Source organism: Corylus avellana, chromosome 11, assembly GCF_965113065.1.
Source record: "Corylus avellana chromosome 11, dhCorAvel1.hap1.2, whole genome shotgun sequence".
Classification (NCBI taxonomy): domain Eukaryota; kingdom Viridiplantae; phylum Streptophyta; class Magnoliopsida; order Fagales; family Betulaceae; genus Corylus; species Corylus avellana.
In genome coordinates, this window is record NC_142500.1 from 2,586,273 (window position 1) to 2,614,156 (window position 27,884).

Consider the following 27,884-nt stretch of genomic DNA (forward strand, 5'->3'; position numbering starts at 1 on the left):
TTCATAATGACCCACTTTATTGACACTAACCCAATGATAGCATTTTCTCTTTGGCGGCTCTACTTATCTTATAGCATTCAAGGACTTGGACTTAAAAAGACATTTTAATTTAGCTTATAGGCTGCTTCCTCTATGACCCGACCACAAAGGCCGCAATACATTCGATCCTATTCTCGATGAGCTGCATTTGATCTCATACTTGACATGGTGATCGACTTTGATACCACATAATACTTTTGGTAAAACTCACCATTAAAAACTGACTTACAAGGAGATGATGCTCAAAAATGTATGTACACAAGATTAAAATTTGTAATTAAGCCGTATAAGACACTTAAAATCGTAACAACACTTTCTGCGTTTTTGTGACAGTAACATTACTATTATGTGCACAGTTCGTTTTGCAAGAATAACATTACGTGACATCCTAGGCATTACAAATGTAAGCTCTGCATTTCTAATGGGTGGCCATCATGAAAAGTGAAACCATGTTTTCGTGTTCAAGAGTAGGGAGATCTGATCCTGCTTAAAATTGGCTCTCGTTTTCAAGAAGCCCTGTTACAATGGATTTGGATATAGAGTTGAAGACACATTCCTACATCTGTTTTTGTGAGTACATTCTTCCACTATGATAACCCATATGCATGATTTGATGTGAAGCTAGGTGTCCTTTCCTTCCTTTCCTTGATTATCTTTGGGCACAAATCGCCAGAGGTCCACGGCAATGTCCACTTCCTTTTTCTTGTGAAATTTGTATAGTTGCGGGACATCGAATCGAAGCTGACAAGAAGAAAACATGGCATAAAATATAATGTCCACAACACTATCATTCTTACCCATCAAGACAGACATGAAACAGCATAAAATACAGGAATCAATTGTAGGAAACAAAGAATGTCAAAACATAATAAGGTCATAGACAGTTTGCAACATCTGAAAGGAAACTACACTAGGGTATTTACTAAAAAAAAAAAAAGTGATCTTCACCCACCTCACATAAAACCTCAGCACTGCTAGCATTGAAGTCTCGCAAGGCTGCCCTTTTGATATGCTGCAATGATGAAAGAAGAATGATGGCACGAAATAATGCAAAATCCAGAGTCCAAATCAACTCAAAGAATAATTCTAGGCAGTGATGATGTATTGCTTGAGGTGCAGAATGTATTTTTGCAGTTTGAGGTCCAATTTAAGTAGTTCTTTTCTAAAAGAGCTAGACGCCTATTGCGCACTGTACATCAATTTCAAGTAAAAAACATATGTTTAAAGAACACACATGTCAACATCCTAAAATAGTCTCAACTCCTCCAAGTATCTGATACAGGAAATGATTGTCTAGTAGCACAATAGTTACATTACTATCTTTAATCAAATAACTAGTTTCATGTTCGAGATGATAACAAAGCACAATCAAATTGGAAGTGATAAGAGTGTAAATACAGATAGGTAGAATTTCAAAGGAATTACTTACATCTCTTGTTGAGGTCTTATGCAAGGAATAAACTGCTTGCGAAGCAATCTGACAGAACAAGCAATATACGGAACATATAATTATTAGAAAGGGTAATATTGCTAGATGCATTTAAAACATCAACGATAAGAGATTATTCTCCATATTTACCTTCAAAGCCACAAAGAGGAAATCCATGTCAGCACCCTTCGTCCGGGTTCCAAATGGAGGATTCATTACAACAGTATCAACAATTTGACCTACATAAGTGATCAAGAAAATTAGAGGAAGAAACAAATGAAGAAAAATTAGTCACAAAGTGAACATCAAATGTCTGGTGAAAATTTAATATCAAAGTCAAACTTAAAATTAATTTATTTTTTCATCATTGATTCCATACAAATATCTTACAAGTCAAATGCTCAGAAGTTGTCTACAGCCACACTGAGATTATCCAATAATTAAACTAGTTAAAATCACCTGGCTCACTAGTTTGTTAACTTTTTTAATTACAAATAGCCCACCATCCCAACACCAACCCCCCTCCCCCTTAAGCAAAAAAGAAGAAAAAAAAAATACAAAGAGAGAGAGAGAGAGAGAGAAATACAAGAAAACTAGCTGTCCATAACTCCAAATTCAAAGAACCTAGGGATACAAGAATTTATCAGAAATACAAGAAAACTAGCTGTCCATAACTCCAAATTCAAAGAACCTAGGGATACAAGAATTTATCAAAGAAGCAATTGGAATTGAAGTCCCTGTCATCCATGCTTCTGATGAGCATGAAAACCATTCTCCATACATCCCCCTTCCCAAGCTCATTTCTAAAGAACAACCAATGCAAGGTGCTACCTAAATGGACCAACACTACTCTGTTAAAATTAAAGTGACAAGTTCCTTCTACTTGAATTCATGAAATTCTACACAGAATCCAAAGAAACCCCATGTGGAGTTATAGCACTATAACATGAAGGCACTCTAGGTGATCAAAAACCTTTTAGTTGCAAACCTACGAGACTTGAAACTATATAGACTAGTTGTTTCCATGAAGAGTTAATGCTAACTTACCAATCCAAAAAAAAAGAAAAAAAAAGAGATAGTTAATGCTAACTTAATTGACATAAAAAAGAAAATGCCATATTTTAAATGTTGCATCCTGAAGCACAGCAGTAATATGTTTGGATTCCTGGAATTCTATGGAATTGTAAGTGTCAACCATTTCATTTAGCCCTGATTTTCTAATGAAAGAGTCAATTGCGAGATTCTGCTTCAACAAGACAGACAAAGAGGGCAGGGGGTTGGGTTTGCAAAATGTTACCTCTCCATCCTAAGTTCTTGATGTCAGACTGAATAAAATTTATGTCCAACTGCACGTTCAAGAGATTAAGAAAGCAACAATGCATTAGTTGAATCACCACTACGCCAAATAAAAATCTAATTATTGAACACATAATCTCATAAATAGGCACTTGCAACGTAAATCAAAGAGGGTATAATATATAGGAGTAATTCTATACATAATACATCACCCCTCATCCCCTAAAATCCCATGTGGTGTGGTCCCCACAGATGGGGATTGGTTCTTTGGCTGTAGGGACCATGCCACATAGGATTTAGGGGGATTGGGGTGATGTACTGCATTACTCTATATATATAGAGATAGAGAGAAAACACATAACTTGAACCATTTTCATTCACAATATTCATATTGAGGATAAATAAAAAATCAAAGAAAAAAAAATTTTGAGTTGAACCTTTTCCATCCATGCATCTCCTATTCTATGAAATAACAAACATAACAAGACAACAAAATTTATGAATATTACAACCTATCAAAATCAAGAAAACAACCATACCTCAAGATCCTCTGCATTTTGTGATGCTATTTCAAGAGATTGTGAATCGATGTCGATGCCAATAACTTGTCTATTCAATATAAAAAAAGTTAACAGCAGTACAAATTTATACAAATGGGAAAACTATCATCCTCAAGTCCTTAAAACATTTGCTTCAATTTTTAATAATGTCAAATTATGTCCTATGATTTCGAATTTGGTTCAAGTTAAGGGGATTATGAAGACAACCAGAAGGTTATGCAACTTACTCTGCACCCAAAAGAGCTGCTGCAGCACCTAATGTACCACAGCCACAGCCGAGATCAGCCACTACCTTGTTGCTCACATCCCCAAATGAATTCTCGGCCTGATATACTTTCATCATGTTACCCACCAAAACAAAAGAAATAAACAATGCAAAAAATAGAATAACAACGTCGAATCATAATGCTAAATTCAACAACAATCATCGGAAAGAGTAGCATTTGGCATTACAGGAAAATTACCAGCCATGCCTTGGTTTCAAAATATTATCACCATAACATTTTCAACCTCAAAAAGGCGACCTTTAAGCGACTTTCAGAATTGATAAGAATCACAAGGAAATTCAAGCTCCTATAAAATAAAATAAAAACTGACACTTACAGCAACAACTACCCCTTTTTTTTTTTTCAGTTTCAACTTCAAAATTTGTAAGTTACATGTAACTTTTGCTAATAGATTGTCAAATAGCTTTAGTTGACAAGCAGATAAGCATTATTGACAAAGACCCAGATCAGCAAACGAACAAAATGAATCGATAGAAGCAGCGCTTGAAGCAAAAAGCAAGAGAGAGAGAGAGATGGAGAGAGGAATAACAAGCTAAATGTCGTTTTTTTATAAGAGCTATAAGAGAGAGAGAGAGAGAGAGAGAGAGAGAGATACAGTGAAGAGAATGCGAGAGGCAATGTGGGGTCCAGTTGGGTATTGCTCCAGCTCCGCCTGAAGCAGCGAAATTCACAAAGAATCATCCGGAAGTGATCCAGAAACTGCTATATATGCTGAAAACTGTGTGTGTGTGTGTGTGTGAGAGAGAGAGAGAGAGAGACCTTTGGGTTGGAGAACTGTTGAAGATCACCAAGGAGGCCTTCTAGTTGCTTCAGCTTCATCTTTCGTGTGGAGAAGAATCCTCGGACGAAACACACAAACAGAAGCAGAAGCGGAGAAGGAGAGAATTGTGGAATAGTTTTTATAAAGAAAAAGAAAAAACCCCTAATTATTTAACTTCATTTTACCCCAAATAAAAGACGCTAATTAATCAAGTTTTCTTATAAATTTCTTTTCTTGTTAAAAAAAAAAAAAAAAAAAAAAAAAAAAAAAAACCCGAACAGAAGTTGATTGAAGTGAGAGCGACTTGGGTGCACTTGTTGCACAAAAGTTACATTTTGTGCCGCCAATAAGAAGCTGACACATCAGCCAATTTTATTAGACTTATACTTAAAATAAAAACTCAACCATACCAGATTATACTCTAGATAAAATAAAAAATTAAATATATATATATATATATATATATATATATATATAAAAAAAAAAAAAAACATAATTTTTTATTTCATATGTGATATAATCTGGTGTAGTTAAGCTTTTTTTAAAAAAACTTAAGTTTGGTAAGTTTAGCTTAGGTTTCACCTTCTGATTGGTTGCACAAAACTCACATTTTGTGCAACCTCCTTATATAAGTTATTCTCAATTGAAGTTTGTTTCTTTTTTAACATCTCGGTTAATAAATTGGATTTTTAAAGAATGGACAAATTCATTCTGGTGGAGAAGGGCTTCAGCCCACCAGGAAAAGGGGTAGTCCAAGAACGAGTGGAACTAGCCTTTCGTGCACCAAAGGCCCCAAGGTATAAGAGTTGCTTCCAAAGCTTTAAGAAATATATATATATATATTATTGAGTAACGCTACCTACTACATTTGTATCTTACAATTATCCTACAATGCTAATATAACATATTACACATATAAAATACAGCCCGAGCCCATTGGCCTGGTTTTGAGTAGCCTAGAAGTATGGGCGTCGTCAAAGCCCAAAACCTATGGGAGGGTCAGTTTTCTCAAAGATCAGCACTAAATTGGGGCAACATGGTCGGGCAAGTACACCTGCCTCTTGGATCTAGAAGGTTTGAAAGGTGGCCCGGGCTAGACTGACAACCGAGCCAATTGCTATGATCAAATGAAACCTTCGTGAAAGAATATGGAAAGATATCATGCTCATTATGCGAGGGATACACATTAAACCACCAAGGCGGATACATTTTGCCGATAACGGTCGCAAGATCGGGTCATTAAGCCGCCATTTACTCTCGAATCCCAAATTTTCCAGCTTGATTACTATCTTTAGCCCAAAGTGACCCGGCCTATAAATAAGCTTGCACATGGAGCAAGAAGATACGCGATATTTTTTCCAAGTCTTGAATTGGAGCTATCAAAGAAGGAATTAACTTGAGCATCAGAAGAGGATCCACCGAAACACCTCCAACAAGTTCTCTTAATGGTTATTGTCATGCTATATAACAGAAAGGACACGGGAAGATTGCGAAATTGTCCATGTATTCACCATACCAGAAATTGTATTAACATAACAATTCCAATCAACTACTAATTTTTTTTTTTCTTTTACAATCGCTACTCCAAGAGTTTATTCAAATTTAGTTCAATATTATGAAATAAAAATATAAATTCTACTATTATTCGTACTCTTTCATAATCACCAAGTAACCCAAAATATAGGTATCAAGTGAGAGTATTTATTATGGCAACATGTGTGAAATAGAGTTGATTTTGTTAAGGTAATTAAGAGTGCCAAGAAAAAAGGCACCCTTTGCCTACAGCCAATTACTATTCATAAAAAATAAAAAATAACTCATATGATTCATATTTTTTACATCATATCAATCATTTTTTACTACTATTTCAATAAAAAAAAAATCACTACAAAACAAAAAATTTTCACTTTTTCACACCAAATATTCTTACTTTTTTCTCACAACAATCAATTTTTGCTAGCCACTAAACAGAAACAAGGCAATGCCAAACGGACCCAAGGCAACTTGCAATCTTTATTTTGTCTAAATCAAAATACAAATCTTTTTTCAAAAGACAAACATTTTTCACCTCTATAAAACTTTTCTCAAAAGACAAACAATTTTCACATTTATGTCACGTCATAAAACTAGATTGCACGGGGTATTCAAGCAACAGCATCGCGTGTGCGTGTGCATGCACGTGAGAAAGAGAGAGAGAGAGGAGGGGAGGGAGGGTGGTGCTACAGCAAGCAAACCATTTACATAATACTGTAAGCTTAACAACCAGCAATCAGAATCGGATTACATGACAGCAAGAGAGAGGAGAGAGGGGGGAACCTAAGAAACCTGGGACCATCTAGGATGATATATCTTACCTACTACATTGTTTTTTCCATTACATCAAATCTTCAACATTTAGAACCATTACATAGAAAGGAAACAGAGGGGCCAATTTTGAGGCCCATTCATGGCTTTCAGCATGTAGATAGAAACCACATCCATGATCATTATGCTTTAATTAGACTATCATAACCATCCATTGCGCTTGTGTTGCACTAGTTACGGTTTTTGCACTTTTCCATTGCCCTTGGAGCTGCAAAAAGCGGATAGAAAAAAAGAATAAAGGACTGCTGAATCCAGAAAATGAGAAATGCTACAATTTTCTCCACATAAAATGTCATGAAATGCGGGCAACAACATATCATATCATATCTGCACAAACTAGCACATACCTAGCCCAATGGCCTCCGAACTCTTCATTATCCTCATCCTCTTACAAGAGTCAGTGAACATCCTGCAAAAAACAATTATATAAATGGGATGGACACTTTTACATTTCTCATAGCTTAGTCAATGTTTGGTGAGACAAGGAAATCTTCAACAGTTCCCAAGTCATCTCAAATATTAAGTTGATAATGTTAAAAGGGAAATCCTAAACTCCAATTGCATCAATCTTCTAACGTGAAAGAAAATCGATTTAAAAAAAAAAAAAAAAAGTAACACAATGCCTAGAAAGATATCCAGATTAAGTTGCTAATTCTATGGTCTGGAAGGAGGAGCCTCCTCTGTTTACTAAATATGACGCATCGAGATACTTCTGTAATTCTTTGATCTGTATACGCTATTCTAGTACGAAAATTTTGAGCACCATTGAGTTCATCTAATATAGTATTCGTTTGGGGGTTTGTCAGAAATTCTCAAAAGTTTTGAGTCAGTAACAATACTTACTCCCAGGGAACATCACCAACTAGCATCCAATCACCATCTTTGTCTTCATAGGTGAGTACATATTCAGAACCATGGAGTAAATCCATAAGACGACTCTCGCTCAATCCATCTCTGCTTGGAACTCCATGAGAGCCACACTGACCTGAACAAGTCACACAGAAAAAATCTTTTAGTTCACTTCAAACAGAAAACATGCGTCTGCATATGTCGACATCCAGATTTGGTGTTATATGATTTCATGTGCATTCAGACGCCTGAAATGTGTGTGTATGACATCATTATATTTGTAAAAGAATCCCCCAATTGCTACCTGATGCAATGGCCAGATCACAAAGCGGGTTTCTTAGCTAACATCTCAGCTTTCAAGTTATGCCAACCAACCAATTCCGACTGATTTTCCAAAAATAGAGGAAAGCTACTCAAATGATGTCATCAGTAAGTTACAGTAGATCATCACAACATCACACAAAAATTGATTTGTTCTATCATGTTTCTAGCGTGAGTGAAAATCGATTGTGCTTTTGGTGGTTTTCGATAAGAGTATTGCTTTTACAATTAAAGAGTTCACCTCATTGTCACATAATTCTGAATTCAATATAAAGCATAATTATACACCACTGGCTAGTTTGGTCAAATGGTATGTAAAATACATTTCCCTCCTTAGGGGTACCATATGACATTTTCACTATACTCCTATTGCTTCTCACTTGCTGCCCCCTTCCAAGATTCTGCTTAGAAGAAGAAGCTAACATATGTCGTATCTAAGGTAAAAGCTTGTATATTTTTTTCTTTCAATTCAAACAACATGCACCTTTAAAATTCTGTAATCAGCAAAAACAATTTTTAGGAGCTCATGAACCTTTGCAAAGAGAATTACCAATTGTAAAGCAGCTGAACATCTTTTCCAATGCTGAAGAGAGTTCCATATAGCTGCCATAGGTTTTGAGATCAATCTTCCTCAGGTATGGAGCACCATCCATGCTGACCTTGACATAAAGACATCCAGATCCCAACTTGCCCTCTGCATCATCGTCACTCTTTGGAGGATGAGAAGCCATTGAATTCTTCCGGAAAGAGCGAATTGGTGGCCATCCCACAACCTGTGCCCTGTCATGCAAAACACACACCAAGAATTAAGTATTTATTGTGAAATTCTTAAACGTAGCCATTATCAACTTCTTAGGCAGTGCGAGAGAGATTTTAAAATGAACAGAAATATTCAACCTCCTCTGTGAAGGGCGAGAGTACAGAAATCCAAAGTAAAAGACTTAGCTAGTGGATTACAGACAAATCTCTCCATAATCCAAAATTAAAGGCATGGCAAACTCTAATTCTTTTGTTTATAAGAGAAAGTGTGAAACGCAAGTACTGGGAGACGGTTCTTGAGAACAATCTTACGCAACAAGCAAAGACTTCTCAATTAACTTGGAGAAGTTCAATTTGGAAACACGTACAACATACAAGCATGAAACGATTGCAACAACTTCTTTCTGTCTAATAAAGAAAGAAAGCTCTAAAAGACAAGACAAGCTTGCAAAATTCTCCTAGTCCCGGTTTGGTTACTGACCAGAAGTTAGCTCAAATTTCAGAACATCAGAAAACAAAGATTTTCACCCATTTTCACCAACTTCAAGTAAATAACCTCATCGAGTTTACTTTCTTCTTTCTTTTACTTCTTTTTTTCTTTTCAAGACTAACTGAAAGAAGAAAATAAATATGAAAAATACCAAATTATAAACAAAACAAACATGAACAAATATTCAGAGCACATCAAGACAATCAGCAAGTAAAATCTACAACTATTCCAACAAGAAAAATCGACAAGACGAGAATGAAAAATGAAATTTTCAGCTACCACAGTAACTTTTTTCGTCTATGATTTTCTTTAGAACAAAAAAACGAGAGAGAGAGAGAGAGGAAAGCAAGAGAAAGACAATTACTTTGCCGCAGGAGCAGAGAGCTGGGGCTTCTTCTCCTGCAACGGCTTAGGCGACTGAGGACCAACAGCATTACCATCTTTCAAACCCGGACCACCCAAACCCGTATTCTGATTGTTACCCTCCGACCCACTTCCAAGACCACCCTTCCCCACACCATTATTACCTCTGGGAGAGAACAAGTTCCCACCTTTACCCAACTCAGCCTCAGATCCGCCACTCCCAGAGAAAACCCACTTGCCAGAACTTCCATCAATGGCGTCAGAGAAGCCCCTCTTGGCCCCAGACACTCCCAACAAGTTCTTCATCACCCCAGGCGGGTAGACGTTATCTCTCTCAGGTGACTGGGACCCAGGGAGGCCAAGTCTCAGCTCAGTGGCTTTAAGGTTCAAGCCCCCACTTTTCCTCTCAGAGCCTTCCATTGAAGGAGGAGGCTCCGATAAGCCTATGTAATCATGCTCCAAAGACGCAGACATCAAAGCCTCACCAGCAACCTTAAATCACAGTAATTAACACCCACAAAAGCACAAAATGCCTTTTAAACAAGAACAAGAAGAAGAAGCTGTTTACACCAAAGACTCAGTGACAATCAAGTAGATGAAGAAAGAGAAGCTTCTTTGGGCTTTTCCCACTCTCTCTCTCTCTCTCTGCACTGTGAGTCTGCAACTAAGAAATGGAAAGAGATTGTATAATATCTGTGAACAATGAAATGAGAGAGAGAATGTATAAAGAGATGGAAAAAAATGGAACTGTTTCGCTTCTTTTTTTTTTTTTAGTTTAATTAAATGTGTTTGCTTCTTTTTAGGATTTTTTTTGGGAGTTTTTAAATTTCTATGAACCTTTTTGTGGGCAACCACTCCGACAAGTCACAGAAAGTTCCCCCGGCAGACTTTCCAATTATACCCTTTCTTTAATCCAATAAAGAAATAAATATACTTTTTTAAAATATATATATATATATATTTTGTTTTCTGGAATTTTTGTAGCGTACATGGTGCTAAAGTGCGCCGGGAAGTGCACGGAATCGCAGAAAGGGATAGGACGGGGCGTGTGGGTGTGGAATTGCCAAAATCGCTCGGACTTTCAAGCTGGCGAGGGGCAGAGGATCGTTACGAGCAGGAAATGGTGGAGATTTTTTGGCAGACATGGTGTTTGGACACTCGGAAAAGCTTGCCTAGAAAGTGAGGGAATATTGAGAAAGCTGACACGGCGAGAAGACAACGCGTTGTTGGCCTTGGATCGTAAGCCCATCCGAGAGAGAAAATAAAATAAAATAATAACTGAAAAAGAAAAACGGCAGTTTGAGGAACTGAAAAGAGAGCTTTCTGTGGGTGAAAGAGAACTGACTCTGTCTCTGTGTTGTGTCATCCCTGCGCTCGTACCAGCTGTATGTTTTTTTTGGATTTTCCCGGAAAATTTTATCGTTTGCTTTGTGGGAAAATTTGCTGGATTTTACGTTTTTTCTTTTTTCTTTTTGTCCTTAATCATGTCCTGAAAAAACAAAAACATACATTTCATTTTCAAAATCTTTCTCTATTTTATTAAAATAGTTTTTTTTTAATAATTTTATATTTATTTTTATTTACCAGCTGCCATGCTTTTAATTAGTTTGATCATGACCTTCTCTATGGGTTGGGTTGGGAGTGTAAAAAGGTTTCTTTTTCTTTTTCTAAGATTATAACAGGAGGAGGGGGGAGGGATGCATCAAAAAAAAAAAAAAAAAACAACAACACCAAAAAAGGGTGTTTTGGACCACCACAAGGAAACTTTCATCATATACATATACACATATAATTTTGTTTACATTCTTGTGTGATAGAATTGGTGAAGATAATTTATTCATTAAGTACTACATCATCTATAAAGTAAATATTAGTTGTCTTTTGTCCAAAAGATTTTAGGGTGAGTTCATTCCAAAAAATGAAAAAGGAATTGAAATGACAAAAGAAACAGGGCCATTTACATATAAATACATGTATGAATGTGCATATTTTTTCGCGTTTTCAACCGACGACTAGCCTTCGACATGGTTTTGACCCGTGCGAGTTGGCTTTCGATGTTAACCGAAGGTAGGGTTGAACGCGATTAATAGTTTCTTACAAAAGTCGGATGTGATGATGGAAACATTTTTATATTTGCAATGGTTTCCGACCAATCCGTCTCTTTTTAATATTTTGAAAATATAATTGCAAAACCATGTCATCTTGGGTTTTAATATTTTAATCATATATTTTTTAATGTAAAATAATATTGTTTTGAAGCCATATATATATTCTTCGTTTTAAAAGGCAAAACCCTAAGTTTCTTCGCTCAGCACTTGCACCATTCATTCAAATCATTCTATGAACCCGTCATATTTCCTAAGTTTAGTTTCCTATCTCCCCATTGCTCTTCCCTTCTCTCGTCTCTCTTTGCACCTACCGCAACCTCGGACTCATACTCGTCATCTTCTCTTATCTCTCTAGTGTCTCCACATCCCGTAAACAACCGCACACGATATAACTATCATCTTCTCTTATTTCTCTCTATGGTGTTTTCACATCCCGTAAACAACCGCACATGATACAACTATTTGACAGCATCTCAACCAAAAAAAGAGAAGAGAGAGAAGAAGAAGGCCAAACTATAATTTTAAGTTTGAGGGTAAAGGTAAAAAACAATGGAGGGTAAAATTTTGATTTTAAAAGGGTAATTAAAAAAAATGGAGAAGGCAAGCCACCATGTAGTTTTGCCTCACCCATTTTGTCTCACCCGCCTGCCAGCCCGTTATTATGTTGAAGTAATAATGATGTGGAAATAATAGCAGATGCAACATAGAAAATAAACAGAAATAACTTACGGGTGGTTCAATGTTAGATACCTACATCCACTACTCGAAATACCCCTAAGAGCTAAATTGTGTTCATTAACATGATTTGTCTACAATACAAAGGTCCCTATTTATAGGGTAATGCCTAAATATAATTATTGTAATCAAATCCCCTTAATTTAATTACAATCCTAATATATGATTATAATAAACCCATAAATAGAAAAAATTTAATAACAATATAATTATAGAATATACGAAAATATTATATATTTTCTATCAATTACTATTTCAGATAACATTCCCATATTTAAAATAAATATTAAAAAAAACTAAAATTAATATTATCACATATTTATCAGACCCTAAAAAGACAAAAAAAAAAAAAAAAAAAAAAAAGAAGGAAGAAGAAAGAAAGAAAAAAAAAAGAAAAAAGAAAAAAGAAAAAGAAGCACACAAAAAAAAAAAAGCTTGCACGGTTTTAAAGAAGTCCACGCAAATGGATGGGTTGGTGGGAGACAAAACGGCGTTATGTTGTGGAGTGGACGGCATTACAAAAAACAACCGGTAACCTTTATCAGGCATTATACATATAATAATTATATATATATACACTTCTGCCCCATTTCCCCATTTCTTTTATTAATTTCCTCCATGATGTTTCGCTTGAAAAGTCAAGGCCCCACAACAAAATAATTGTGTTGTAGCTTCCATTATTTTCTTGGTTTGATCTCCACCGTTTGATGAAAGTTTTTTGCATTTGATCAAAAGGTTAATAAATGGCTGTCTATTTAGGCTACATTATATATAGGGTAGGTATTATGTTTAATTTATGAGTATGTCGGGAGGTCTCCGGCTATAATTAAATCAATGGGACTTTAGACCCAAAAAAAAAAAAAAAAAAAAACATCTTTTACACTAAGCTCACCTAATATTACTGTGGATTTGGCATATGTGCCCTAAATTTGTGACAATGGTGTAAGCAGACTTTTCTTGAACATCACAAAAATGGTTAAGATTTGGTCAAGATTTGTGTTAACTTTGTTTTTGTCACTACTTAGACCCAATAGTTTTTTACTTTTGACCAAATTAATTTTTCTTGTCTATTATAATCTCCATCTTTTAATGATATTTGGCGTGATGTCGAGCACTCGACTCGCACGAAAGATGGCAAACCAAACATTACGTTTGTCTGTTTGTTTATCGTATTGACAGTTTTTTATACGATTTACAAATTTGATATGAGTTTAACATGAAATTAATGAGTTATAATTAAAAAGTCGGGCTCTATTTAATTAAACAGCTAAAATTATAGTCTTATACTTATTTTTTAACATAATGTAAATTTGACGTACGAACACGAATTGCAACTCATAACGTCAACATTTTGTTGAACACCTGCCTATGCCTACCTGTTGAAAGGTAGATGGAAGTAGAGTCTCAGGCTAATGATTCACATTCATGGGAAAGCATACTTCACTGATTAGGAAAATATTTAAGATAATAATTTTTTATTATAATTTATCGATTTACATTTTAATGACTGACATAATGAGTGTCACGTAAATTATCACGTTAGTTTGTATGTATCACGTAAACTGCAACGATAGATTAAAAAAAAAAAAAAAACCCTTACATTGTAACTATTAAAAACCATAATATATATATATATATATATATATATATATATATATATTAAATGAATACATGGGTGCAAATTGGTAAATTGATGCAGGAAACGAACACGGAAACTTTTCAAGTCTGCAATTAGTTACATAATTAGGGAGGGTCATAAAAATGAAATGATGAGCAAAGAGAAAGAGAATCTGCAAGGAGGGACCCACATAAGAAAGTGGGGCCCCAGTACGAAATTCTTGGCTCGTGTTGGTGGGCCCCGAAAAGGCAGTAGTAGTAGTAGTAGTGTTTATGGAGCAGTGGTTCAAAAGAAAGAGTGTGGAAGCCACTGCCCAGTGCCCAGTTGCCCACTGCCCAGGCTGCCCAGCCACCCCCACTTTCTTCTTCCTCATCACCATGGGAGCTAATCCGCTAATCCTTCACATTTCACTCTCATCTTTTGGTGTTTGGCGAAGCCCAACTATCCTCATCCGATGTTTGATTGTGGCCGATGTGGGTCCTCCTTGCCCTGCACTTTTCTCACAGTCATCCCACGTGGTTAACAGGATGATAAGATAAGCTTTGCTTTTAAACCCCACTAATATCACAGGATTCTCATCTTTTTCCTCTCTACTCAACCATGGCATTCATTTTCATGCTTGCTAGTGGACTGTAACTACAAGTCTTTTTCAATGCCAATTTTCATCCCATACTGCCCTGTTTGAGTAACAAAAGTTTCCCCTTGTTTTGTTTTTCTTAGATTTTGTTTTCTAATGCCATTTCGATTTCAAATCAAATTGCAGAAAATATATGATTTGGAAGACACGTTTTTCAATATTTTAAACACTTAACTGTGTTTTTAAAAATTACTATTTTAAAATCGTATACCAAAACGGACCCTTCTTCCTAATAGATAAAATTAAACCTTTGTTTGAGTTGGGTTTAGGAGATAAGCTCAGCTTTTAAACCCCACTGATATGAGGGTTCCAATCTTTTTCATCAATACTCAAGCAGGGCATCCATTTTCAGGGTAGTGGACTGATAGCTACTGGTCATTGTCATGGGACCTTTGATTTGATAGTGACAAGGTTGAGTTGGGTTGCAAATATCATGCAGCTTATGATCTTCATTTTTCACATTTGAGTAGCAATTTATATGCTTTCCTTGTTTTGTCTTTTTAAACCCCAGCAGATTAACTTGAAGTTTTGTTGAGTTGGGATAAGGAGATAAGCTGAGCTTTTAAATCCCACTAATATGGGAATTCCAATCTTTTTCCTCACCATTTAAGCATGGAATCAATTTTCAATGCATTGGACTTTCACAGCTGCTCATAATTATGGGAACTTTGATTTGATAGTGCCATGGTTGAGTTGCAGATATCATGCAGGTTTTGTATGAGACCATTTTGTCTCATTTTTCACATTTCAGAAGCATATTTTTATTTCCTTGTTTTGTTTTTAATCCCTAGTAAATGAAATTAAAGTTTTGTTGTGTTGGGTTGATGTAAATGTAAACATATACCTTTTATAATTTGTACAAATTGCAGAGATCAAGATTCTCTGAATTATTATTATTTTTTTTCGAATCGTACATAATTTGAACAATAAATAAAAGGGGGTGTAGGGCTCGGGTGCTCCGGGAAAGTAGACCCCACACCCCAAATTGTCCAAAGCAACCGAGTTCCGCACCTACCTCTTTCATTCTCGGTTTGAGTTGCAAGCAATTTGGACGGAAAATTTTAAGAATCATCAGTCAAATTGCAGCCAAATTGAATTATGTCTAACTTTTCATACAATTCTTTCCTACTTGACCATGTTTCCATGCATTACGACCCATGTTGAAACAAATTTTGTTGCACACCAACTAGACCAGCCGATTCAAATACAATCACCCAAGTATTTCTTCCATCCTAAATGACCTGGCCCTTTCTTGATCTCTGTAAGTTTTCTCTTCCAATGGTCAAGTCCCCTGTGCATTCATCAAAATTCTTGATTTTTGAAAAGGTTCTTATGGAGCCAAAGTTTTTGTGAGATTTTCTTTCAATTTTGAAAGAATGAAGAGAATAAAATAAAATAAAATAAGCCACATCCCATGAAAAGCAGGACCGAAACAGGACACATGAAAGATTTGAGATGTTAACTGAAACCAAACAGAGCCTTGAACAAGTGTCCAACATCCAACATGTGAAATGGTTGTCATAATCGGACCAAAGACTTTGAGGTAAAGGGTAGGAGACAGCATGAATCTTGACAACAGCTCTCCCCTGGCCCCATGCAGGATTTGATTAAACATCAAGAGGAATCATAGCTTTTTATACTCACAAATGGAACCATCATGGCCCTGTATGAATAATACCACATCTGCACATCAGACACACTTGATCAGAAGGCTATGGACCCCTCCACTATTTTATTTTTTTGGCCATACACCACCACCATCTTGAATTATATATGTCTCTTGCTTCTTAGAATATGATCCTACTCAAAATCAAGCAAACTTGTCACAAACTCATCACCACACACATCTGTTTTAACTATACATATATTCTTCTTAAACACAATCCTTAATCTCTACAAATCCAAACCCAATAGATTCTAGTCTTCTAACTTTTGATATTTGTTGAGGTACAACAGTGTCGTTTCGATCCAATAAATGGTATCAGAGCCAAGGTTATGGATTCGAGTTGAGGGGGCATCATGTTAAGAGATGGATTGTTGAGGTATAATAATGCTACTTTATTTTGGTTGATGGCTCTTAGAACATGCTTTTGTAGGATGCGATTTTGAATACCATAAAAGGTTTTGACTTTTTTACTAGACACCAATTACTTTTCAGATGAGATAGTCAAAGACCCGATCCAACAATATTAATATCTCATGCGTATGGACGGAACCATAATTTTTTCGTCGGGGGAGACCAAAGCATAAAATGACCCCACAACTCTCTGGTTCCGTCTTGTTCATGTGTTAATCCTATATAGAAACGGAGAAACCCTAGTTCCGTCCTGTTCATACGTTAATCGTATATAAAAATTATAAATAAATCACCTTGGTTCTCCATGAGTGGCAAAAGAAATAATGTTTTGTCTCTCTAGTCAATCACAAATCATATTAATCTTAGTTGCGTAATATCTTGAATCCAAATCCTTAACAGCCACCCTGTTTGGATAGTAATTGGTTGGAAATGGAAGAGGGAGGACCTTAAGGGAGTGTAGGCAAAAGCATCCCATCTGCATGCGTTTGGGCGAGTACATACATATCAATGTGTCATGTGAAATACGTCATGTACATGTTAGTTATTCCATCATTGTTGTCTGATTAGTTAATAATTATAAACTGCTAAACAATTTCAGTAGGTATAACAAAAGATCTTGAAAAATCCAGCTTAGCCCATCAGATGTATCTTTCACATAAAAAGGTTTCTCAATTAGTTTTGTTAAAATAATAACTAGATAATTAAATTTATTGTTTCTCATTGTTAAATCACCGCTTATTCTAAAAGTTTAAGTGGATAGAAATAGATGAATTTAATTATTTAATTTATATTCTAATACTGCCCTTTACTTGTGGGCTTAAACTTCCTCTTAATAAGTGAGATCTAACACGTAAAATATTTAATTGAAATATGAGGTAAATGACAGAAACAAAGTTCAAACTCATAATCTCTACTCTCATACCACTACGAATTTAATCATTTAATATATATTCTAACACTCATCATTTTTTGAATAAATAGTAATTTAATAAAAAAAAATCATATATAATAGTTAAATAATTAAATTTATTATTTTTCATCGATTTGAATTTTCAGGAGAAATGATGAATTAATAAGTTATACTGCCAATAATGTGAACAATATTTTTCCAACCACAAAGCTAAAGAACCAACATTATCTGTTCCTTTCTCATGTGTGTGTAGGCGTGTAGAGATTTTTTGAGTGAAGGTAGTAATTCAATTAGCCACAAGTTCACTATGATGGTAATGACTTAGGAAAAAGTATTAACTATATCTACGTTATCGTTTCAAAAAAATTACTATAATTATTTATAAAGCCCAATTTCACATAGTAAGTAACCAATGTGAGACTTAAACCACATATTGTCTATGTAAATTATTCATCTTCCTAATATGAGAACGCGGGCCATGATGTTTCATATTCAATGCATGCCTCAATGTGGCCTTGCCTATTTCTGCAGCAGCAGGGCTTAAAAGCTTTTATGCAGAGTAGGATTCTTGATTTGTTTTTTAATATTTTCTGCATGGGCATGGAGAGAAAGATTGATGAGCTTGCCATATCCTAGGGCACAGATAATTGAGAGTAACATAAAGGCAGCAGGTTCATTGCACTGCAACTTCCATCAATGGGTCCATGAATTATTGGGACTCAGGGTGCCTGAACCTCACCGTACGTACTAGCACTCAATACCTTGATGGAACTCTGATTAGAATGTGTAAACTTTACCCCCATATGCCCTGCTTTGTTTTTTGTTGTGTTTAGAGGGAAAAAAGGCACTTTTTTCCAGAAAAATCTGTTTCTTCCATGTATACTTTAATGGAAGTTCAAGTTTAATTACTTTTGAATTAACGGGTCCTTTAATTTCTGAGAAATTGATTCTAAACCTAACATAATTAGTTTAATTATGTTGATTGACTTATTGACAAGAAAGATAATCTCCCATGAACTAATTTCAACATCTTAATGAATTGTGTAGAAAACATTGAGCAAAAGACAATGATGGTAACCTGACACATCGACTAGATGATAATATAGTAAAATGAGTTTAGTGTACTAGTTCAACTGTGGTATAAGTTTAACACTTGGAAAAATCTGTCCATCCCAACTCATTGCCCGTGTGCAAGTGGGTGATGCAGACATTTAATTTCTTATCAATCAACCGGCATATTATCTTCAAATCAATTTCAGAGGGCAGAGAAAATATATATATGAAAAATGGTTGGGGTTTTCGGTCTTTACCCACTTAGTCGTTTACATTTTAGCGACTTATGTAATAAGTGACACGTGAATTGTTAAAAGGAACTTGTAATAAAAACTATAAATGCTAACAATGAAAACCATTGGCTGTGGTTTCTGATGTTTGCCATATTCTCTACAGCAATAATGAAAAAGTAAAAAGTCTTTGACAAGAGAAGAACCCTCCCCCCATGGACATGTTGGTAGCTGAAACTAATGGCTGATAAAGCCAATGAAGCAGCTCAAATTCAGAAACCATGGCAAACTGGGCAATAATTATAAGATACCAATTTCCTTTGTTTGCAGGGAGCCCAGGAAATTTAAAGAAGATGATAGGCTGATAGTGATGGCACCTTTCAGAAATACTCAACCAATTATTTAGCCTGTCAAGTGTCAATCATAAATAATATTTTCTGCCTTTTAAAGGGTTATTTCCAGGAGTGATTAGGGTTTTAATATGAAAGCCCTGGCCACCAAACAAGCTTGTTTTGTCCTAAATTTTCTGCAGTTGACATTTCAACTGCATAAATTTTCAAATGCCTGGTGAGTCATGCAATGCAATGCACCAGAGAACAATAAAGTCAAAATAGTTGAAATCATTGCAGTTCATCCTCGATAGTAGTGCTTAGTATTGAGGCAGGTTTAGGAAACTAATAAAGTCACAGCATCTTCATTGAATGGTTCAGTTTAGAGCAGTTTCTGCAGAATATATAATTGAAGGCATTAGGACGTGGACAATTCTTTTCCTGAAAAGGAAAGCCTCCTCCAGCATATATACCAGCTGAATTTGGCAATCAATGGTAGGAGGTTTTTTAGTTGGATCCTTCACGAAACAACTAAAAATTCAATCTTCCCATGATAAAATGCATCACAAGCGAAGACTTTTAAGTGGCCAATCCCTTTAAAAGATGGCAGCTTTTGCAAGTGCTTGGCATTGAAAAACTAGGTGGGATTTGACTTTTTACACTACCTATTTATAATTACCCTACTGCTCAAGAAAAACCCTTTGCACTAATCTAAGGAGCTTTGCAATTACAAGGGAAATTTATAAGCTCTTACAAAGTTGGAACTTTTAGGGGGTAATTCTTCCAATCATGCATCAAAAAGTAAAAGATAAGAAGTCAATGGAAAGTTCTCAATTCTATGAATGATTCATGAAAATCTGAAAAGCTAGCACATGAGAGAAGATACACAGAAGATCACAGCATTGCCTCCACTATGTTTTTCATTATTCCTTTCATGCATAGTCTGCCAATATCAAAATTTGCTACAGTGAGTGGAAGTGTGGCCTTGTTTAGAGGCCAACTCTTTTTTCTTCATTCTTTTAAATTTTTTTTTTTTTAATAATTTTCATTGATTTTCAAACCAAAATAAAAAAGAAATAAGTTGAGTTTTTTGTTTTCAGAACAGGCTTATTTGGGTTTTGTGATAAGCACTCCATTGCAATCATCAGTTGATTGAATGAATAAAAATTCCCCCAACAATCAATTATTAGGATGTTAATAACACAAGGCTGAGAAGCATAAGACCGATAATAGTCAAAAGGATTTGACCATTGGACGAATATCGTTCGTTCTGATTATAAGATAAGATAAATGCTCAACTTTATGAAAATTAAAGTAAATTTTTCTAGTCCGCTAAAAATGTTTTCAGTTTGAACATAATTTTCGGTTATTCCAAACACCAATAAATAGAGAAAATAAAACATTTTATCTCTAACCAGACGTTTAGACGAAGACTTGGTGTTTCGTATTTTCAACATTTTATTATATAAATATTTTCAATTAAGCTAGTGCTTCCATCCACTAGTTAAAGCAAAAATGTTTCAAGCACCCACAAAACTAATTGTGTCCCTTGTTTCAAAGAGAAAAGGAAAGGTTAGTCAGATTTCATTTAATAATTAGAGATATATTCAAAGCTAAGAAGTGATAATTCTAAGGATTCCCACAAGAGTAAGTAGAGATCTCTCCTACATTACACATAACATGTGGATGGATCAATTTCATTGAGACATTTGATCTTAAACCCTAGATAGGGTCAAATTCAAGACTTCTTTATAACTACAATAACATTCTAAAAGTTGTAAGAAAAGAAGAAACAGAGAAGAACAAAGACATTTGCCACCAAGCTAAGACATAAAAAGAAGGAATACTTGCGTTAAATAAAATAAAAAGAGATTACAGCCTCGAGGTTAATGAAGATACAATGAGTGGGGAAAGACTTTCCCTTTATTAAAAATGAAAAAAGAGAGGAGATTTTTTCTTTCATTTTCTGTAATAAGGATAAAAAAAAAATGATAGTATTCGATTAAGGTTTTTTTTTTTTAAAAAAAAAAAAAAAGAAAAAAGAAAAGAAAAGAAGATCCTCTGAAAAGGGAAGTTGATTTATTCCATGGCGACTTGCAGGAGCTCCTCCGATGTGGTTAATTTTTCCCTGGGTTTGTTTTTAAGACTCCCAAGCCTCCTTTCTGTAGAGTCTATCTTTTCCCAATCACTGAATGGTATAACTCGGACGTTTCGGTTCTCTAACAAGTGAAGAAGACCCTCTCTGCCTGGCTTGGGCAGGCCAGATTTTGTTGCCAAAACTCCTTGATCAAGGTCTTCAGATATGCTCAAAACCTGCCATATCAATCAGCCAGATTAGCAGACCTCTAACGAGATCTATGATAGGCAAGATTAGATTCTCATAAAAAGTTGTACTTTCAGTCAATGTGGCTCAAGAGACTGCTTACCGTTTCCTCAGCACAATAGAGATTTGTAGCAATTATTCCGGTTGGTCCTCTTTTCAACCACCCACAAACATACAAACCCTCAAGCAGAGTTGGATCCCCTGATGTATCACGTAGAACTCGACCTCTAATGTTCGAAACCACACCTGGATACAAAGCCATCATATGGGTGAGCATACAAAGTTACTAGGTAATGCAATTTGGCAAAACTAAGATTCATTTGTGAAGAAGTTGTGTGGCAGGTGGCCTTCAAGGCAACTTACGTAAATTTAGTCTCATTCCGATTCTATTCATGTTGAGTTTTTTAAAGGTTCATAAAATTCAATAGATCAAGTAAGCAAAGAAACTGGTGAAAGAGTTAGAAGTCCTCGAAATATATACTAACTAGTGATTGCCTATCAAATAAAGGGTTTGGATTGGCCACACACTCATTTAGTTAGCAAATGTTTTAGTCATAAGAAGAATTCAACTTGATGAGTAAATCCAAAGTAGCAAGCATGTACTCAAAAAGTTTTGAAAATTTTCACCTTAGATAATAATATTGAAATTTTTATCAAGCATATTTGGGAGAAAATTGAGAGCTAGTCTGGAGAACTCTTCACTTGATATAACAGTATATGCATATCTTTCCCAGAGCAAATATAAATTGCAAGCAATGAGAAAAGAAAAGAATGAAAAGGTCCTACTTGGTGCATTCATTCTTATGTTTTACCTTTCTGATGATCAAAGGGCAAACCATCGACTGGAACTGATTTGTAACCAATGCTCTTTAGCACCATCCTACATAAAGAGAGAGTACATTACCTGATTTCAGTGATGTGGATTAAATATACAGTAGACACAGCTTAATTTGTTCATTCTTTTTGTAGGGTTCCAATGATCATTTCACCAAGAACAATGGAACTCATTCTTTCTCTAGTAATTTAGATGATTTGCTTTTCTTACAATGATGTGACACAACACAATTTGGAATGAAACAAATTTTACTGATATGTACTATTAAAATATTGACTAAATGATTAAATTCACTATTTTTTATAAGTTTAAGCTTTTAGGATAATCAGTAATTCAACATGATATTTGACCAGTGATTCTAAGTTCAAATTTTGACTTTATAATTTATCTCTCATTTTCATTAAATATTTCACATGTTAGACCTTACTTATTAAGGTTGAGTTTGCACCAACACATGAGAAACAATATTAAAAGTTTAAATCACAATTTCTTATAGGCTAAAGTTTTTAAGACAACTAATGATTTGAGATTTACAATTAAACACCTATAGAGTACTAGTAAGATGATTTTTTTTTTTTGTTTTTTTAATGACGAGAACCCCTGCAAGATAGAGCCACTTCATGTACCCATCCCTAAAGGATAAACCTTGGACCTATGTAATGCAACCCCACCACACGGATCGTTTAAATCTAACTTTTGCTAAGGGTGTGGCCAGAAGGAGTTGTTTACATCCAAGGGAATTTGAACCTTAAACCTGATGGTTATACCACCGAAGTCCAAGGCTTTCACCACTTGAACCAATCCTTTAGGGTTAAAAGTAAGATTAAAGTAAGATGATTTAGTAGTTTATTAAGAGAACAATATGAATGAACAAAGCTTTTAGAAGAAAGTACCCGCATTCAAGGTCTTCATATTGTCCAACACCAACTGCAATACGTTTTCCGCCACCAACACCTACACAAAATTTGAATAAAGCAATGTAATCACGGGCAGTTCGACAAACCAGAAATACATAGCGTTTTGTGTAGCTTTGAAAAGGATCCCATTTTCCATGACATCTTAACAAGCCCGCCGCCCCCCCCCCCCCCCCCCCCCCGCGTAATTCTGAAGAATGGACCAGTTAGTTTAAGGATGATGAATCTACAATAGTGTGCTCAGTGCTGTATAAGACACAAAAATTGCAGCCTCAATGCATTGAGAAGGCTTACTACCTTTAAGAGTTGTCTTCTCAAAGTGCAGACCAGAAACATGGCCTCTTCTTTCATCTGATTCTAGAAATCTATCTGGTTTCTGGAAGAAAACAAAGTGGAGTTCACGTTGACCTGACCTTGGGTAGGAAGGTGCAGTGGCTGCTGCCTTAGAGAGCAACTCGTAAACCCTTCTTTGAATTCGATTATTCTTTAGCTCTTCCTTTGCCAAATGACAGCATCAAAATACAGATAAGATCAGTATAGAGTAAAAACTACTAAAAATATCATTGGGGATTTTCATATTCGCAATGGTAGCAACAAGGACCTTAACATAGCAAACACCAAATTCTTTTTATTAGTATTATTGTTCTTGTCGTTATGTTATATTCTTTTTGTAACAAACATATCCTGCACAATATTGTGAAAAGCAACAGAAATAACTGAGTAGAGCTATACCTCATCTTCTGGTGCTTTAAGAAGATCAGCTTCTTGTATACGAATATAAAGATCTGTAATACCTGCAATAAAATGCCATTTATTTTATTAATTCCACATGTAGAAGGAAGCCTTCCTATAAACTATTATTACTCATTACATGATCAACAATACAGGGGTCAACACTAGAAAATTTATAAAATGCACGAAAGATGCTAAAGCATACATAGTAAAACTTTAATAAAAAATATACATGATTTTAATAAAACTACCGATGCGCATGATTTGCAGATGAGTATAGACATGGTATAATTGAAAAAGAAAAAAAGAAAAAAAAAAAGGGAAGATTGAGTTGATTCTAAATTTCTAATCCTTTTTTAGAGAGCAAATAACATGTGGAAATTATTTCTTTAGAAACTTCAGAATCGGGGCATCTCACGGAGTGTCGAAAAGCTCAAATGTACTCGGTACATTTAGGCCTTGTATGCTAAACACTTTCAACTCCTTCCCCTCTGACGCTGTAGCTGATGTGATATATAGTGTTGAAAATTTTGTATTGAAAAGTGAAAAAAAAATTGTTTTGTAGTGATTGTTTTATTTGAATAGTAGTAAAAAGTAAATTATGTGATATAAAAAGTGAAAAAAGTGAGAATGTTTTGATGTTGATTTTTTTGGAAAAATAAAGTGAATAGTATTGAGGGGAGGGGAAAGTGTTTAACAAACATAGCCTTATTTCTTTTCCTTTTTTCTGCCCAAATGAACTCCCTATGCACAATTCTTTCCCAGCATTACGGTAAAAAATGCATTTAAAGATAGAAAAGAGAAATGAATCTTTAACTAATAATGTGCTGAGTAAGTGGACTTAAGAATTACCAAGAACTTCACGTAGCTCTTTAGCAGTACAAGCTGCTTGGACTGGTCCACGTCGTCCAACCAAATACACTTTCCTGCATAATTTTTCTTATTTTATTAACATCAAAACATGACACAAAAGTGATAAATTTATCTGGCTGCTGTGAAATGGTAAGCCAAGACCTGATAGAGCTCTCCTCTAAAGCAGCCAAAGCATGGCTGGCAATATCAGTTGTTGCTAATTCTGTTGGTGGTCGTAAAAGGATGCGTGCTACATCAAGTGCTACATTGCCCTGAAAGCAAAGAGAGGTTTTTTTTTTTTTTTTTTCACCAAAAAAACCTTAATTTACAAATTCATACTTTTGGCATCTCTTGGGGATAAATTAAAGTCACAGGCTTTTAAATCCATCCATGTTTTATTGTTATCTTGCAAATCAATCTTAGAGCACAGTTTCTACTTATCTGTTTGTTTCTCCAATTCATATTCTCATTTCACTTTTTTTATAATAGCCAGTTCACTCCATCTAGGATCATACTTTTTTGATCAATTACAGATCAACAGGACACTCTCCAACTTAACCATGCTCTTAATAATTTCCCCTTGTCCCTGATGCTCTAACTAGGACCATTCTCTACCTCAGTAGTTTTGCAGAACATATCCTAAATGCGGTTACTTATTTGTGCCGTAACAAGGAACATATGAATAATGATCTATGAAAAAGGTTGCTTCCTTACAATCCATAAAATAGTAAGTTACCTGACCAAGAATGACAGCTGTATCCGTGTTCTTCAAGTCAGGATCTAGGTTTTTGCAATCTGGGTGCCCATTATACCACCAAACAAATTCTCTAGCCGAGTGTATGCCAATCAGATCCTAGAAAAAGTTTGATACATGAAGAAAAATAAGCAAACTCCATTTTTCAACATTTAATCAAAACCCATGATCCTACATAAGATATTACCAAGGATGGCAATTCTATAGAGCACTGAGAAACTAAAGAAATAACATCAAGCACACACTAGTTCTTATTAAACATACTTCTCCTGGTATACCAAGAACTCTGTCACTTTCAGCACCGTAGGAAAGAACAACCTGCTCAAACACATATAACTTTGATCAAACAAATGAAACATTCAAGACGCAATGTACATGAAAATGCTATTTCCAGCACAGAAAACAATCTAGTGCTAGCATCTCACCACATGGTACAGCTCACGAAGCTCTGTGAGAGAAATAGAAGATCCAAGTGTCACATTTCCAAAAAATGAGCATCGTTCATGTTGAGCAGCCCGGGAAAACTGGTTCACAACAATCTGTTGCAATTTTTCTGGTGAACTAAGCTTAATTAAGACAAGCATTTTTACACACACACCCAAAAGACCAAACAGAAAGAGCAGTTTATGAAATACCCCATAGAAGTGGTGAAGTGTAAGACAAATCAAATTATGACCACATGATCACATTGATAATTCAATGAATGTACCGTATAAAATAATAAAATAAATAAATACACGCTCTATAAGCTACATAAAAATTATTACAAATTCGTACAGTGGTTTTACCTTTGTTTCGGGATGATCAGGTGCTACGCCGGACCGGACGAGTCCAAATGGCGTCGGCAATCTATCAATGATATCAACTTGCGCTCCTTGATGCGCCTTCAACATCTAATAACACGCAATTATTCAAACACAAGAACTTCATTTTCCATCAATGCATTCAAACACAATGGAAAACCAACACTCACGTTTGGTTGCTAAGAAAACTAAAAACAAACTTAAGCTAAGGATTTTAATCTTAACTAATACACACAAACATGTGTGTGTGAGAGAGAGAGAGAGAGAGAGAGAGAGGTTTACCTTTTCAGCGGTGTAGAAGCCAGCGGGTCCACTCCCAACAACACAGACGCGCAAAGGATGGGAAGAAAGAGTTGAAAAGCTTCTTGAAAGGAAAGCCCTTGATTGGAAAATCACCATTTTCGTTGACAAATTGAACTTCGTGGAGCTACAGAGTCTCTCAGAGCTAGGGTTTTAATTTCAAATATTCGTTTTTTTTGTTTTTTTGTCTCTCCGTCTTGGAAGTAGTTGGAAGGTGGAGTTGAAATTTAAAAACTAACCAGATGGGCTGCAAGGCCCGATAGATTTGGTGGGTGGTGGGCCTACGGCCCATGTTAATGATAATGGGCTACAATTACAAAATGAACGGCCGGAATTTGATCTTTAATAAAAAACATTTCATGCACATTACGTACGTATTTTTTATCCACGTTTAACGCCCGATCAAGATTCAGCCTTGGTCAAACAGATTGACTCAAGATTCTGTCTTCATTCTTGATTTTCAGAATAAAACCTCAGTTAATTACTCTTGTGATTCAATCACACGTTTGGGGCTGACTTGTAGGGCATCACACGTGGGACACAAATCATCAACTTTTCGCACATGATAGTTGAATTACGTGGCATTTGGACACAAATCCCACGTTGTACCAAGTCAAAATACTAATGGGGTAGTAAAAGTATGAGGGTAGAAGTTATGCCAAAGTGAAGACGATGAAATGACTTTCATTTAATATATGTATTGACTCAATATTCTCTTCTTTTCTTTTTCCCCTATAGAGCTTCGTCTCTCTCTTCTTCGCTGGTTTTCTATAGTACCAAACCCAAACCTTGAAAAAATCTTCGGACACCGACCTAGTGTCTTCTGTCAATGATGGTGACGATTCGACCACTTGGGGGATTGCTCGTGGTTCATGCCCCTTATCATATTTCTTAGGAGGGTTGAGGGATGATTTGAGGTTTGTGTCATTTCTCTTACCTTAAACCATTATCTAGAGGGCGATCAATTTTCTTGGCATTTGTTCAAAGAATTTATAGAGTCGTGTCATTTATTTGGCACAAACCCTCTTTATATTATGCTCAGTTGTACGTAGTGATATAGTTGTGTTAAGGCTTACAGTAGCCTGTAGGGTACTTTGTCCGGCTTCGTTATAAATTTTCACCCCCTCTTCCTATCCTGTTTGCTTAGGAAAAGAAAA

At 35.5% G+C, this 27,884-nt stretch overlaps 3 protein-coding genes across 3 annotated transcripts; all 3 read right to left on the reverse strand.

The window, feature by feature from the left end:
* Nucleotides 1-425: 425 nt before the first annotated feature.
* Nucleotides 426-4,505, reverse strand: LOC132166007 (S-adenosyl-L-methionine-dependent methyltransferases superfamily protein). The gene is made up of 9 exons (XM_059576744.2): nt 4,371-4,505; nt 4,207-4,263; nt 3,552-3,649; nt 3,304-3,373; nt 2,766-2,814; nt 1,619-1,707; nt 1,469-1,516; nt 992-1,051; nt 426-780 (listed from the first exon to the last, which is right to left on the reverse strand). Exons 1-9 carry the CDS (start codon nt 4,428-4,430, stop codon nt 661-663), a joined length of 651 nt encoding a protein of 216 aa, XP_059432727.1. The 5' UTR covers nt 4,431-4,505; the 3' UTR covers nt 426-660.
* A 2,086-nt stretch (nt 4,506-6,591) lies between these two features.
* PAP2 (phytochrome-associated protein 2) lies at nt 6,592-10,276 on the reverse strand. Its single transcript, XM_059576151.2, has 5 exons — nt 9,519-10,276; nt 8,456-8,685; nt 7,579-7,720; nt 7,083-7,144; nt 6,592-6,943 (listed from the first exon to the last, which is right to left on the reverse strand). Exons 1-5 carry the CDS (start codon nt 9,989-9,991, stop codon nt 6,906-6,908), a joined length of 945 nt encoding a protein of 314 aa, XP_059432134.1. The 5' UTR covers nt 9,992-10,276; the 3' UTR covers nt 6,592-6,905.
* A 10,737-nt stretch (nt 10,277-21,013) lies between these two features.
* Nucleotides 21,014-26,907, reverse strand: LOC132165615 (Pyridine nucleotide-disulfide oxidoreductase family protein). Its single transcript, XM_059576249.2, has 13 exons — nt 26,710-26,907; nt 26,413-26,517; nt 26,050-26,163; nt 25,889-25,942; nt 25,607-25,723; nt 25,033-25,142; nt 24,871-24,944; nt 24,019-24,080; nt 23,584-23,782; nt 23,266-23,326; nt 22,350-22,417; nt 21,641-21,783; nt 21,014-21,527 (listed from the first exon to the last, which is right to left on the reverse strand). Exons 1-13 carry the CDS (start codon nt 26,824-26,826, stop codon nt 21,294-21,296), a joined length of 1,458 nt encoding a protein of 485 aa, XP_059432232.2. The 5' UTR covers nt 26,827-26,907; the 3' UTR covers nt 21,014-21,293.
* Between the last annotated feature and the right edge of the window lie 977 nt (nt 26,908-27,884).